This window comes from Hyperolius riggenbachi, chromosome 4 (assembly GCF_040937935.1).
Source record: "Hyperolius riggenbachi isolate aHypRig1 chromosome 4, aHypRig1.pri, whole genome shotgun sequence".
In the NCBI taxonomy this organism is placed as follows: domain Eukaryota; kingdom Metazoa; phylum Chordata; class Amphibia; order Anura; family Hyperoliidae; genus Hyperolius; species Hyperolius riggenbachi.
The window spans coordinates 169269885-169286367 of NC_090649.1; the positions used below are offsets into that span (position 1 = coordinate 169269885).

Below are 16483 nucleotides of genomic sequence, written 5' to 3' on the forward strand. Positions count from 1 at the left end.
GAATTCAACTTCAGGAGCAGGTCATTCCAACCTGCTGTAAGTCAAGGTTTTCTTCTTGTCACAATGGGTCATTATACTAAAATAACAGGTAACATTAGCTGAAGTCAGGAAGGAGCAGCAGGAAGCACCTTGCAACATGTATTTGGAGGATGTATTAAGCCCATTCAGTCTGCATGTTGACAACATTGTAGCATGGGTCTCCCAGGGCACATCTGCAGCATGCTCTTCTGCAGGCACTAGTAAAGAAGAGCCAGGAGCCACCACTTGCCCAACTGTCTCAGCACCAAGATTGCTTTGAACATACAGATTGGAATATATTCTTTCATCAAACAGACCTGGAGACATGTACTTCCTCTATATTGTCTTATGTTAATTTCTGTGTGGACACCATCACTGTCAACAAAAGAATTACTGTTTACCCAAATCAAAAACTATGGATAACAAAAGAACTCAAAGAACTCAAAGAACTCCTAAGGAATAGAAACAAAGCTTTTCAAATACAAGACAAAGAAGCATATTCTGTGCAAGGACGTGTGCTCCAGGCTTGTGCTGGCCAACTAGCGAAAGTTTTTACACAAATATTCAACCTCTCTCTGTTTTTGGGTATAGTCCCATCATGCCTTAAATCCACAACCATTGTGCCAGTTCCAAAAAAGTCTTAATGATTACCAACCAGTTGCTCTAACCCCTGTCATTGCCAAGTGCTTTGAACGACTGGTAGCCACACACATCAAGGCCTCCATCCCAGCAAATCTAGATCAACACCAGTTTTCTTACCAAACAAATAGATCAACTGAGGATGCCACCTGTGTAGCTCTCCATGCTGCCCTCTCAAACCTAGAAAATCCCAACTCCTATGTTAGGATGCTCTTTGTTGACTACAGCTCAGCATAACACTAACTCCATGCACTAGGTCTTGCTCCCTCCATATGTACCTGGTTGGACTTCCTTACTAATCACCCTCAAACTGTCAGACTAGGAAAACAGACATCCGCCACCCCAGTGGTGCTCAGCAGAGCTCGAATATTCGAGTAGTTCGAATATTCGAGCTCTTTTTCAGCTATTCGAGCTCGGTATTCGAGCTCCGAATAGCTGGAGCTATTCGAATGGGCTATCCGAGTACACTCGAATAGCCCATTCACTATTCGAGCTATTCGAGCCACCCGGCGCTATTCGAGCTCGGTACCGAGCTCGAATAGCGTCATAGCCCAGATTGATGTCCTTAGAGCCAATCAGAGGGCTCCCAGGCCCTCTGACGGCAGCCAATCACAGAGGGGGACCCTGGCCAGCCCCTACCCTATAAATAGCGGCCGCCATGTTCGGTTTTTCCATGCTTGCCTGAGACTTGTACAGAGAGAGAGTTGCTCCTTTGTGCTTTGGCTTAGCAAGTGCTCTATTGTGGTCATTTACCTAGCGTTTTTGCTCACCTACACCTGCCATATACACCTATATTGTTGTTAGTTAGATAGACATTGTATTTTAGTTAGTAGCTTGTGTGTTACATTAGAGAACTGCAGGCAGCTGCTGCAAGCTTACAGGTTTAGGCCTCAGGGGGGCCTTGCCTCTGTGGGCAGCTGTCCTCTGTTTATTTCTCTCATATTCTATACCAGTATTTCTGCTGTCCTTTACTAATAGTATTGTAGTTATACTGTACTAGGAGTAGGACACTCACTGACTGTCACTGTTTATAGGCTACTAGCTAGCTCCTGCGTGTGTGCACTCACTCACTGTCTGTGTGTACACACACTCTATTTCCTTCTCATTACTGTTTGATTATTGTTAGTTGTACTTACTTACTACTTACTCTTACTGTACCCGTAGGGACACTCACTGTCACTGTTCATATAGGCTACTACTACCTCCTGCGTGTGCGCACTCACTGTCTGAGTGTACACACACAACACACACTCTATTTCCTTCTGATCGCTGATTGATTATTGTAATTAGTTAGTTCTACTTACTGTTACTACTTGTACTTACTCACTCTTACTGTACTAGGAGTCTAGGACACTGAGTCACTGTGTTCATAGGCTACTAGCTCCTGCCTGCGTGCACTCACTGTCTGAGTGTACACACACCCACACTCCATTTCCTTCTGATCGCTGATTGATTATTGTAATTAGTTAGTTCTACTTACTGGTGTTACTACTTACTCTTACTGTACTAGGAGTCTAGGACACTCAGTCACTGTGTTCATAGGCTACTAGCTCCTGCCTGCGTGCACTCACTGTCTGAGTGTTCACACACCCACACTCCATTTCCTTCTGATCGCTGATTGATTATTGTAATTAGTTAGTTCTTCTTACTGTTACTACTTACTCTTACTGTACTAGGAGTCTAGGACACTCAGTCACTGTGTTCATAGGCTACTAGCTCCTGCGTGCGTGCACTCACTGTCTGAGTGTACACACACCCACACTCCATTTCCTTCTGATCGCTGACTGATTATTGTAATTAGTTAGTTCTACTTACTGTTATTACTTACTCTTACTGTACTAGGAGTCTAGGACACTCAGTCACTGTGTTCATAGGCTACTAGCTGCTGCGTGCGTGCACTCACTGTCTGAGTGTACACACACCCACACTCCATTTCCTTCTGATCGCTAATTGATTATTGTAATTAGTTAGTTCTTCTTACTGTTACTACTTACTCTTACTGTACTAGGAGTCTAGGACACTCAGTCACTGTGTTCATAGGCTACTAGCTCCTGCGTGCGTGCACTCACTGTCTGAGTGTACACACACCCACACTCCATTTCCTTCTGATCGCTGATTGATTATTGTAATTATTTAGTTCTACTTACTGTTATTACTTACTCTTACTGTACTAGGAGTCTAGGACACTCAGTCACTGTGTTCATAGGCTACTAGCTCCTGCGTGCGTGCACTCACTGTCTGAGTGTACACACACCCACACTCCATTTCCTTCTGATCGCTGATTGATTATTGTAATTAGTTAGTTCTACTTACTGTTATTACTTACTCTTACTGTACTAGGAGTCTAGGACACTCAGTCACTGTGTTCATAGGCTACTAGCTCCTGCGTGCGTGCACTCACTGTCTGAGTGTACACACACCCACACTCCATTTCCTTCTGATCGCTGATTGATTATTGTAATTAGTTAGTTCTACTTACTGTTATTACTTACTCTTACTGTACTAGGAGTCTAGGACACTCAGTCACTGTGTTCATAGGCTACTAGCTCCTGCGTGCGTGCACTCAGTGTCTGAGTGTACACACACCCACACTCCATTTCCTTCTGATCGCTGATTGATTATTGTAATTAGTTAGTTCTTCTTACTGTTACTACTTACTCTTACTGTACTAGGAGTCTAGGACACTCAGTCACTGTGTTCATAGGCTACTAGCTCCTGCGTGCGTGCACTCACTGTCTGAGTGTACACACACCCACACTCCATTTCCTTCTGATCGCTGATTGATTATTGTAATTAGTTAGTTCTACTTACTGTTATTACTTACTCTTACTGTACTAGGAGTCTAGGACACTCAGTCACTGTGTTCATAGGCTACTAGCTCCTGCGTGCGTGCACTCAGTGTCTGAGTGTACACACACCCACACTCCATTTCCTTCTGATCGCTGATTGATTATTGTAATTAGTTAGTTCTTCTTACTGCTACTACTTACTCTTACTGTACTAGGAGTCTAGGACACTCAGTCACTGTGTTCATAGGCTACTAGCTCCTGCCTGCGTGCACTCACTGTCTGAGTGTACACACACTAAATTTACTTGTGATTACTACTGATTATTGTAACTGCTAGTTGTACTTCCTGACTGTTACTACTTACTTACTGTACTAGGGGACACTCACTCAGTCACCTCACCAACCAACCCACTCCATTAAAGTACCCCACTTTTCACCCGCCCTTTTAAAAAACTTTTGTCTATACGCCCAAAACATTGAAGATGTCTGGAAGTGGCAGCCAGCGCGGTTTGGGCAAGGGGAAGGGCAGCAAGGGAATCAGGAGGAGAGGGAGCAGCATTGTGGCAAGCCGCGGCCGCGGGCGCGCCACCATGCACAGTTCCGCAGCAGCAGCAGCAGCGTCAGTGGCTAACATTCCTCCCATAGCCACTGGCCGTGGACGCCTTGGGCGCCGCCCAGCAGGAGCATCTGCAACTCACGCTGCAGAGACACAGCAGCAGCAGCGTGTAGCACCTGCTCCGATTTTCCTCCAGCCGGGTCGGAAACGTCCCATTGAGGAAAAGGATGCAGACACTGTGGTGCAACTCATGACGGAGGATGAGCAGCCCGCCATCAGCTCTGCATCCGAGGCCTCCACCCTCACCACCACCACCACCACCACCCCTGTTCGCAGCAGCCGCCCAGCAGGGTCTGGGGAGGAGGCCAGTTCACCGTCAGTCGCCGACCTCTCATTCAGCACTCTTTTGACCCCAGGCATGATGAGTCAATTGTCTGCTGTTGTTGGCGATTTTGAGGAGGAGATGCTGATGGGCACTTTGGGGGATGAGGGATTGGACAGCAAGACTGTGGCGACAGTCAAGCAGCCCATCCATGCATCAGGAGAGGAGTTTGGGGGGTCATCATCCCAGCAGGACATGTTTGAGGAGGGGGAGGATGATGTTGATGACCCGGTGACAGACAGAGACTGGGTGCCACCACCTCCAGGGGATGTCGTCCTCAGCAGCTCGGAGGAGGAGGAGGATGCGCTTGTGGGCCTTGCAAGGAGGCGCATCATTGCAAGCATTGGCAGCGACCCACAGCCTGCTGGTGTCTCAGGCTCAGCAGCAGCAGCAGCAGCATCAGCCAGTACCACCACCAGCCGCACCCAAGCCCCCCCCCCCCAACCACCACAGGGAGACAGGCAGCAGCGCTTCCATGCCGTAGGGGGATGTTTCTGTCACCAATCTGGCGCTTTTTCACCATGCCCACTGTGTACAGCAAGTACGCCACTTGCAACCACTGTCAGCGGAAGTTGAGCAGAGGTGCAGACCCCTTAAAGTTCAGCACCAGCTCGCTGATCAACCACCTTGCGGCTAAACATTTCCACCAGCATGAGGAGTTCCAGAGGCTGAAGGCATCTGGTGCTGGCAGTGGCACCACACCCATCACTGCACAGCCTTCAGCAGCAGCAACAGCAGCCACCCGCCCTCCTGCTCCTCCAGCAGCACCAGCAGGAGTGCGGAAACGCACTGCTCCTCCCCCCTCTGCAACTCCTGCCGCCGACACTGAGGCCTGTTCTGGCAGCCAGTCCTCAGTGGCCTCCTCCGCTGTGTCTGGTGATTCCCGTGTCAGCAAAAGGCCACGCCAGAGCCTTTTGAGCGAGTCCTTCCAGGGGGTGGTTAGGGCTCTGCCTCCCAGCAGCCGTCGCGTGCGGCAGCTGAACGGCTTGCTGGCACGGGCCATGTGCTCCCAACTCCTGCCGTACACGCTCGTGCAGGAGGGGAGCGACATGCGGGCGCTGCTTGCTTGTGCAGCCCCAGACTGGCAGCTCCCCAGCAGACACTTTTTCTCCCGCAAGGCCATTCCAGCACTGCACCGCTTTGTGATGGCCAATGTGGAGCGAGGGCTGGAGCACGCGGTTGGTGAAAGGGTCCACGTCACCATGGACTCCTGGAGCAGCCGCTTCGGGACAGGCCGCTACCTGTCCTTCACTGTCCACTGGGTCAGCTTGGTGGAAGGGGGTGAGGATGGGAGAGCAGCAGCGGGCACAGCAGCAGCAGCAGCAGCAACACAGTGGGTGGTGCCACCCCGCAGGGTCAGGGGAACTGCAGCGGGTTCCTCCGATCCTCTGCCATCCTCCGCCACACCTGGCCAAACCCCCCGCCTCAGCAGCAGCGTGAAGGCCCGCCACTGCCAAGCGCTGCTGCACTTGGTCAGCCTTGGCAAGACCAAGCTGACGGCAGCCCACGTGTTGGCCAAACTCCAGGAGCAGGAGAGGATTTGGCTGACCCCCAGAGGCCTCAGAGTCGGAGAGGTGGTGTCCGACAATGGGGCCAATCTGGTTGCTGCCATAGACAGGGGAAACCTGACCCACATCCCCTGTCTTGCCCACGTGCTGAACCTGGTGGTGCAGAAGTTCCTGCGCACCTACCAGGGGATGGGCGAACTGCTGGAAACGGCAAGGAATGTTGTGCGTCACTTCCGGCGCTCGGCTGCAGCCTGTGCGAGCCTGGAAGACGTGCAAAAGGAGCTGGATCTGCCACGCCATCGGCTGATCATTGACGTTCCGACTCGCTGGAACTCCACCCTGGCAATGTTGGAGCGTCTGGTTGAACAGAGGCACGCTGTCAACCAGTACCTTGCCCTGGCCACTGTTTCCGCAGCTCGGAGAAGGGACAAGACCAGCAACATCCCGTCCATCGTCCCCGATGATGACTGGAGGCACATGCAGCAGGTGTGCTTTGTGCTGGCTCCCTTCCTGCAGGCCACAAACATGGTGAGCAGGGACCATGCTATGGTCTGCGAGTGGGTGCCCCTGGTTTCTCTGCTGAACAGGGCCCTCGATGGTTTGCTGGAACAGGGAGCGGCAGCCTTGGACCAGCAGGAGCGGCAACCAGCTGCGCAGTCCACCTCTGAGGGGGAGGAGGAGGAGGACTTGGTGGAGGTCCCTGACCTGGCTGCTGATGAGGGGGATCAGCACAGCGCAGCTGAGTTGGTGCGGGGGTGGAGAGAGGATGAGGCGGCAGAGGAGGAGGATGAGGACAGCACTGACGTCGATGTGCCAGCAGACGTGGCCCGCCTCTTCCCAATGGCAGCGCACATGCTGGCGTGCCTGCGCAGGGACCCCAGGGTGATCCAGATGAAGCAGAGGGAGGACATCTGGATCAGCATGATGTTGGACCCACGCCTCAAGGGGAAGTTGAGCCAGTTCCTGCCGCCTGCAGGAGGAGACCCAGCGCAACAAATAAGGAGCTTGCAGCAGGCCCTTGTTGAGCGCTTGGAGGAAGCCTTCCCCCAGCCTTCCACCCCCACTGTCCAGCAGCCAGCACAGAGGCAGCAGCAGGTGCCTGCATCCAGCAGCAGCAAGCGCCCCACAGACCTGCTGTCTCTCAGCCACGAGCTCTACAGGACTGTAGAGGCTCCGGCAGCAGTGACTAGAGAGGAGATGCATGCAGCAGCATCCTCCTCCGGTCACAGCCAGCGCCTGACCCGCATGGTGGCTGACTACATGGGGTCGTACAGCGGGCTTGACAGCGATGCCCCTGTTGATCCCATGGAGTATTGGGTCAAGCGCATGGAGATCTGGAGCGAGCTAGCGCAGTACGCCCTGGAAGTGCTGTCCTGCCCCCCTTCCAGCGTGCTGTCCGAGCGCTGCTTCAGTGCAGCTGGTGGCGTGGTCACCGAGAAACGCTCACGTCTGTCTCACAAGTCTGTGGACAGACTGACGTTTCTCAAGATGAACCAGGCGTGGGTGGAAGGCGAGTTCCTGGCCCCTGTTGTCGGCGAGAGGGGGACATGAACTGGCTGCCGGAACCATCGTTAATGTGCCTTACCACCCTTTACCACCTCCTGGCTCCTGCTCACTAAGCCAGCCTGGTTCACTTTGACTATTACGTCGCCTGCAGCCACACATTTTACACCTACAGTGGGCTGCTGTGTACTGCCCTTCTGCTGTCTGTCTGTGTTTCCCACTGCCAGGGTACACAGAATGACCTTCTTCTGCTGCCACTCTGCCACCAGCTATTACGTCAAACAATAGCTATATTGGTTGCAAAACCGAAACCAAACAAACCATTAAAAAAAAAAAGGTTTAATTTTTCTGAGGTGCCCGGGTTGAAAACTGTGTTGTTCCAGTTGTGTATTGGACACAATGTGGGCTGCACGACCGCTGTCTGGGACCTCCTGTTGTGTTTATTTACGGCCCTGGTATCACCGCTAGGTACCAGGGCTATTATGTCACGCTGCCTACCTGCTGCCACACTCACACTGCTCCTCCATACCTCCTCCTGCTGCTGCTGCTGCTGTCTGTCTGTGTTTCCCACTGCCAGGGTACACAGATGATTTACCTTCTGCTGCCACTCTGCCACCAGCTATTACGTCAAACAATAGCTGCTCGCCTACTCCTCCATTCCTCCTCCTGCTGCTGCTGTCTGTCTGTGTTTCCCACTGCCAGGGTACACAGAATTACCTTCTTCTGCTGCCACTCTGCCACCAGCTATTACGTCCAAAAATAGCTAAATTGGTTGTAAAACCAAAAACCAAAAAACCATTAAAAAAAAAAAAAGGTTTAATTTTTATGAGGTGCCCGGGTTGAAAACTGTGTTGTCCCAGTTGTGTATTGGACACAATGTGGGCTGCACGACCGCTGTCTGGGACCTCCTGTTGTGTTTATTTACGGCCCTGGTATCACCGCTAGGTACCAGGGCTATTATGTCACGCTGCCTACCTGCTGCCACACTCACACTACTCCTCCATTCCTCCTGCTGCTGCTGTCTGTCTGTGTTTCCCACTGCCAGGGTACACAGAATTACCTTCTGCTGCCACACTGCCACCAGCTATTACGTCAAACAATAGCTGCTCACATAATTACTCTCCTCCATTCCTCCTCCTGCTGCTGCTGCTGTCTGTCTGTGTTTCCCACCGCCAGGGTACACAGATTTACCTTCTGCTGCCACTCTGCCACCAGCTATTACGTCAAAAAATAGCTATATATCTGTGTAATTGGTTGTAAAACCAAAACTACAAAACCATTACAAAAAAAGGTTTAATTTTTCTGAGGTGCCCGGGTTGAAAACTGTGTTGTCCCAGTTGTGTATTGGACACAATGTGGGCTGCACGACCGCTGTCTGGGACCTCCTGTTGTGTTTATTTACAGCCATGGTATCACCGCTAGGTACCAGGGCTATTATGTCACGCTGCCTGCCTCATTGACTGCATGCTGCCACACACTCATCCTCCTCCTCCTGCTGCTAAATTTACCTCCTGCTGTCTGTGTGTTTCCACTGCCAGGGAGCACATACAATGGCGCTTCCAACATGCGTGCGCCACCAGCTATTTGTTGTTACGCTCAAAAATAGCTGCATTTCTTTAAAAAAAAAAAAAATGAAAAGAGAAATAAGTGACGAAGAAGACGATATAGAAGAAGATGAAGATGAAGAAGATGAAGAAGAAGAAGAAGAAGATGAAGAAGATGAATAAGAAGAAGAAGAAGAAGATGAAGAAGATGAAGAAGAAGATGAAGATGAAGAAGATGAAGAAGAAGATGAAGAAGATGAAGAAGAAGATGAAGAAGAAGAAGAAGAAGAAGAAGATGAAGAAGATGAAGATGAAGAAGATGAAGAAGAAGATGAAGAAGATGAAGATGAAGAAGATGAAGAAGATGAAGAAGAAGATGAAGAAGATGAAGATGAAGAAGATGAAGAAGATGAAGATGAAGAAGATGAAGATGAAGAAGATGAAGAAGAAGAAGATGAAGAAGAAGAAGAAGATATAGAAGAAGAAGAAGAAGATATAGAAGATAAAGAAGAAGAAGAAGAAGAAGTATATACAGTACTGAACAAAATTCTGGACACAACTTCTCTTTTCACCTTTTTTTTTTTTTAAAGGAACATCCCCACATAATCACTTGCTGTTGTCACTTGGAAAAAAATATGTTTCTTGCATCATTAACCCTCAAAACAAGTGTTGGGAAGCTATTTAAGGCCAATTCGAATAGTCAGCTCGAATAATGAGCTCGAATACCGACTCGAATAGTGAGCTCGAAGTCCGAGGTCGAATCGAATAGTAAAATTTATTCGACTCGAATATTCGACTGACCTCGAATAATTTACTATTCGAATTCGACCAAACTCGAATTTTAAAAAGGGGTATTTGAGCACCACTACGCCACCCTAACCCTGTGCATTGGCGTGCCACAGGGCTGTGTATTAAGCCCTCTCCTCTATGCACTTTTCACCCATGACTGCCAGCCTATCCATACCTCAAACATAATTGTTACGTTTGCAGATAATACGACTGTCATTGGGCTTATATCAGACCATTCAGACAATGAGGAAGCTGCATACAGAGAAGAAGTTAGGAACCTGACTGCATGGTGCGACATTAACAACCTGTTATTAAATACAAATAAGACCAAAGAAATTATTATGGACTTTAGGACCTCCAAAAAGACCACTCACCTACTGCTAATGATCAATGCAGAGGCTGTGGAGAGAGTTTCTAGCTTCAAATTTGTGGGAGTCACCATCGCAGATAACCTGTCCTGGGCTGACAATGCTTTAGCTCTACCTGGCAAAGCACAACAACGGCCCTACTTTTTGAAAAAACTAAGGAGCGCTAACCTCCAACAGAAGCTGCTGGTTAATTTCCACAGATGCACTATAGAAAGTGTTCTGACCAATTGCATGACAGCCTGGTACAACAGCTGCACCAAGGCTACTAGAGAAACCCTGCAGCGAGTTGTTAAAACAGCAGAAGCCATTATCGGCACTGAACTACCATCACTGGAACTCTTGTATAAGACTCGCTGCACAAGAAGGGCCAAAAACAATATCAAGGAAAACACTCACCCTGGAAATGTCTTGCTTGAGCTCCTTCCATCAGGGAATCATTTTAGATCAATCCGCACACCCACAAACAGACTGAAAAACAGCTTTTTCCCATCCGCCTTAACTTGATGAACTTTGAATCCTCTCTGAAATAATTAACACTGTGTACAAATTGTTCAAATATCTGTAATACCTGGCATACTTGTATAATTTCTTCTCTTCCTACCTTTGTCACTATGTTCCCTATATGCACCGTGGGATTGTCATGAAAAGTAATTTTGTTGTGTTACACAATGACAATAAAGTGCTTGAATCTTGAATTCTAAATGCCACTGCAAGTCTCTCATCAAGTGATGAGAAAATTGAAGGTCGTGGCAGCAGAATACATGGAGTCAAACACAGCTTGTCACCTATGTATTAACTCAGATGGTTTGCTGTCACTCACTACACCTCAGCCCCCTGGCATGCAGTTGCTGATGCCTTGGCCTTATGCTTCCACTAGTTATCGTCAGATTGATGGGTGGCATTCACTATGTCATCCACTTGAGCCAGCTAACAAGTTGTTCCCCAATCCTGCTGCTCCTATGAAGCCAGGGTGCTGCTGCTGCTGGCAACCAACACCACTGTCTTTGCCTAATTTGTCAGCTAGTTATCAGATTTATAGGGGGCATTTATGTAATCCATTCATGCTGTGAACTAGCAATATAGTGTAGATTCCTATAGCTTGTATGAGGCCAATCTGCTACTGAAAAGCTGAAACCGACCATCCCAGGTCCTCCTGCTGCCTTTAGGTAATATGTCTGAGTGGCATTGATGATGTCAACCAGGTCATGCTGTCAGCTAGCAATGTGGCCTCCATTCCTATAACTTGCATAAGGCCAAATTTCTGCTGCTGAGCTGACACACATCATCTCAGATCTTCTTTTCTTGTACTAATGTTTATCAATTTTTATATACCTCATTATATCAAACAGTTCATGATGTAAGCTAACAATGTGGTCTCCATTCCTGCTGCTTCTATTAGGCTAAGCTACTGCTAGTGAGCTAACTTCTACAACCTTGTGTCCTTTTTCCTTGGCCTAATGCTTCCACTACTTATATTTACCTTTATGGGTGGCATTCATGATGTCATTCTTGTTATAGTCAATCTGCAAAGTAGCAATCTATATGTCCATCACACAAAATAAGTGTGGGAAAAATAGTTCTGATTCATGAACACCAGCATTTATTGTTGGCAAGTTAAGGATTTGGCAAATGGCCAACTGGCTTTCTGCCGTTTGTTGTTTTTTTTTTCACCTTGTTGCCAACTTCAAAACCTCTCTGGCATCAAATGAATTGCTATTGGAAATGGCTGCAAAGGCACCTGAGAAGGCTCACATGCAGAACCTCAAAAACGTTCTTATTTTCTAGACTATGGCATATATTTTACAGATTTCAGACCACTATTATCTTTTTTAATTGTTTTTTATTTTTTTTATTTTTTTTGGGGGGGGAGGGTACTTCACTAATTGTTTTGACGATTATTCATCGATTAAAGGGGACTTTGACTGCTATGGGCTCCTGTTATTTCTATAACATCATCAGCCTTTGCTCTACCTTACTACCAGATTAAGCAAGATCACTGCCATGATCTTCTCCATAAACCATATATGTTACAGCAGGTCTAACTTGCTAAATAATACTCTATATTCAGCTTTGAGCAGTGATAATGGCAGCTCCATAGCAGCTTTAAGTCCAAACTCAATAGTGAATGGAAGGAAAGCCACTGAAAAATGGAAGGAAGCAGTACTCACTTTTTTACACTCATATGTAAATATAGAACATTATTTAGCATGTAAAATCTGCTTAAGCCAGTTTGTTGGGGCAAGTCCATCGATTTTTCTGTAAGGCTATATTCACAGTGGCTGTGGCATTCCATGTGACAGCAGGAACTCAATGCAAAGGATCAGGATAGTGGCACTGCATGTTCTGCTCACGTTGCTTCGAGTACAGTGAAGCATACAGTCAATGAAAAGTATGCTTCTACTGTTAACATGCTCATTCACTAGTAATAAACTGCCACACTGTGAACGTCGCATAGGTGGTGCATTGCAGAGAAGAAAGCCTCGTTAAACGTGGCCATTACACCGCATCGCAGTGCACCACTGTGAACATGGTCTTTGTGTTATTTAAGCTTTAAAGGTTTAATAAACGTACATTTTTGATGCCTCTTGACTGCTGAAGTCATATATTCTTTTTTTTGTTAAAAGTAGGCATAGTATTGTCTCTGTGGATAAAATAAACCCCTTCTCTTGTTTGACATTGCTGAGTTATGGGAAGACAGTTTTTAATTTAGCAACTCAAATGTTGGATAATCCTAAATTAGCAAAACCTATGCATAATACAATCAAGTTAATTAGGCTTAAAGAATAATTTCTTTAAACTTAGAGTATTAATTTCAATATGTGCTAATTAGAAATATAGAATTCATCCAATAATAGTTTAACAAGCTTTAAGGTAGAGTAAGCCCTTCTTAGGCTTTTGTGTATAATTGCACATTTGCAGACTCGCTCAGGTACGTTGCTTTGCTTATAATTACCAACTGCAAGCTCCTTACATGCGAAAGAGAGAGACTGTAAACAACGTGTGTAATGAGCTTGTAATCGTTCAATAAGAGATTATAATAACAAGCACTTACCCCATTGGGAAATGCGTCTCTGGTAAATATAGGCCACTTTCTCCAGTTGGTATCATGTCTGAACTGTCTGTGTACATGCTCCCCCACCCCATAGATATTACTGCTAGGTAGTCTGATGGACAGCTGTAGGAACTGGTTAGCGTACACCAGTGGTCCAATTGTAGTGTCAAATCTGGTAAAAAGTAAAAAAAAAAAAATGTATTAGTTGAACGTGAAAGCTACAAAATTATATAATATTATGATGCTGAAAAAGTAAATTTCAGCTAGCTATTTTAGCATGCACAATAAAGGGGTATATTTAAACTATGCTAAATCACTGAACACAAAACACAAATTAATGTAGAGAAATCTAAACATCTTTGCATACATTTCTTTAATGCTTGTTGTATCTAGCCTAGTGGATTCAGTCGATTTTGGCAACATTGCCCAGTTTGCTTTTTAGTAAATACAAAACATTTTACATTATATAGTGACCTTTTTACAGAAACAAAAGTGTGCAAGTTAACATACTAGCACTTAAAAATAGTAAGAGGGTGTCCGCTATGATGAGGTCAGCATGGAACTCCAGTGATCGGAAAGAAAAAAAACAAAAAACAGAGAAACAAACCAAGAGTGCCCATAGCGTAGTATTTTCATAAAAGGGAAAATAAATCTACAATATTACTTCTTACAAACATGGGTTGCTTTTAGGAAACCACTGTTTAGAGCATGTCCGTCTCTGCTCGGATGGAAAGTCCTCTTCTGGACTTGGATTGCACTCTGATCAAAAAGGTCAGCTGGAACCTGGAGCCTCCTCCCACACTGTATAACACTTAAAAAAGCTATTTAAATGTGAAAAACTACAATGCATGGGAGGGGGGGTCGTGATGTTTACAGGAATTGGGAGAGTGGGATCTTCTTTTTTTTGGGAGGGGGGGGGGGCATCTAGGAAAGTACCAAGAGAATACGGAACAGGAAAGTTATTTTCCTTTTTTTTATTGGATACATGTGGTTCTAAGTTTGAGACCTATTTATAAAGAGTGGCATTAAAATTGCCAAATTTTAGCTCTCCATGTTTAAACATGTGATCTCTGCTTTTGTAAAACTATATTTATTATTTATGATAGTGCAATCATGCTTTAGTCACTGCTGATCAGTGCTTGATTGCCATTACCACAAGTCACTAAACCTGGTGATCTGCAGCTCAATTTTTTGAGTCAAAACCAAGAACACAGAACAATCCTAATCTGGCTAACCTAGTAGCTATTTTAAATACATTATTTTTCAAGAAAAAAATAATGAACAGATGAGCTTTTCAGAAGTGTTGCTATGTGGTGATAAAATGGCACATGATGATTTGCACCTTGAGTTAAAGGACAACTGAAGCGAGAGGCAAATGGAGGCTGCTATATTTATTTCCTTTTAAGCAATACCAATTGCTTTGCTGTCCTGCTGCTGATCTGCTGCCTCTAATACTTTTAGCCATAGACCTTGAACAAGTATGCAGTAGATCAGGTGTTTGTAACATTTTTTTTTCAAATCAGACAAAATCAAAATATGGAAGCCTCCATAAACCTCTCACTTCAATTGTCCTTTAAGGTTAACTTTATTCCTTCAAACCTGCTTACAAAGAGGCCATGGAGCTAGCTCACTAGCTGCTCTAGCACTCTTGTGCAGGCATATTGCATCAATGAAGGATTAGTATTACAGGTTTTGAGGTGAGTTTTTCACTTAAAACTTAACACTCACTGGGTTTTAATTTAATATATAACCTTTTAATCTGTGATCTTTCAGTGCAGCTTTCAACCAGTTCTGAACTAGTTTCATGTACAGCAAAGTGCATAATTTTACTTGCAAAAAAATGTACCAAGTAAAAGGACAACTGTAATGATAGGAATATGTGGAGGCTGCCATATTTATTTCCTATACTTGGATGAATAGGCATAAATGCTGCTAAATAGAATTTATCTAATTTATTTTTTTTTTGCAAACCCTTTTTTGTACTGACATTTACATTTTTGCTCCAGTCAAAATGTTTTTGAAATATATTTAACTAGTGACCTAAGCCTGTTTAAAAACGGGCTCTAGGTCTGTCACCACCGCGCACCTGCAAAATTAATGGACCTCTATCATGAAAAATTTTAAATACATGTAAACACGTACAAGTAAGAAGTATGTTTCTTCCATAGTAAAATGAGGTATACATTAGTTTTCTCCTATGTTGCTGTCACTTACACTAGTTAGTAGAAATCTGATGGAACTGACAGACTTTTGGGACTCACCCCTCTCTTCATGGGGGATTCTCAGAATATAATTTATTCTTCCCAAATGCACTTACTGGTAGAGATGACGCGAACCTCCTATTTCTGGTTTGCGAACCGGGTTCACGAACTTCTGCAAAAGGTTCACAAACCGGCAAACTTTGCAAAACATCATAGACTTCAATGGGCAGGCGAACTTTCAAAACTACTAACACTGTTTCTGGCCACAAAAGTGATGGAAAATATGTTTCAAGGGGTCTAACACCTGGAGGGGGGCATGGTGGAGTAGAATACATGTCAAAGGTGCAGGGGAAAATTCAGAATTTGACGCACAGCAGGGTTATAATCCCTAAAAGGCAGAAATCACATTGCATTCCTAAATTGGAGGCCTAAAGTGCTTGAAAACATCTTGCGTGTGTATACATGGATCAGGAAGTGTAAGTAGTGTACTGCTTCACACTAACAGACCAAACTCACTGTGTAACGCACCGCTAACAGATGGCCGTGCTGGTGTGCACGTTGGCGAGAGTGCAGGGGATGGCGGCTTTCAAGCCCATATGGTCGGGCTGAGGTAGCTCAATGACAGAACAATAGTGACTGTCCAGCTGATCGAATTTGGTCTGTCCACAATGAAACAACATCCTTATTATCTTGGGTGTGCCCCCCCAACACACTCATATAGCCGGTCATTGCTTCATTGTGATACGTAAGCCCCTTCATTACGGCAAGGTAACGATCACAAGGGGACTTGACAAGTGTACATGCCTTTTGTTTCGTTGTTCAAACCAGCGTTGCTGCACCAATGGATTTGATGTGCATTATGCAGACCTGTTTTTTACTCATTTCTTTTTAATAAGAGCTATAAATAAAGAAACTTGAATATTGGATGGTGCGGACCTTCGATGACTTTTGTTTCGTTGTTGCAGCCGCAGTGCAGCCAGAAAAATTAGGCAGGCATGTACACGCACCAGAAAAATTATTATAGTGGCCGCTGCTAGCAGATCCACCTGGAGTCCTGGAACTTATTGGTGGTGGTGGAGAAGGCAGTCAAGTGGCCTGCGGCCTGCAGGCAGAGATGCTGTGTGTTGGGTCTTGG

The 16483-nt window shown here is 45.9% G+C and overlaps 1 protein-coding gene across 1 annotated transcript in view; it reads right to left on the reverse strand.

Annotated features, from left to right (window-relative positions):
* Window positions 1-16483, reverse strand: part of SI (sucrase-isomaltase) — a 328081-nt gene that overhangs the window by 220233 nt on the left and 91365 nt on the right. Inside the window, exon 8 of the mRNA XM_068280942.1 lies at window positions 13148-13319. Within this exon, the coding sequence (XP_068137043.1) occupies window positions 13148-13319 (172 nt within the window). The remainder of the gene's footprint in view (window positions 1-13147; window positions 13320-16483) is intronic.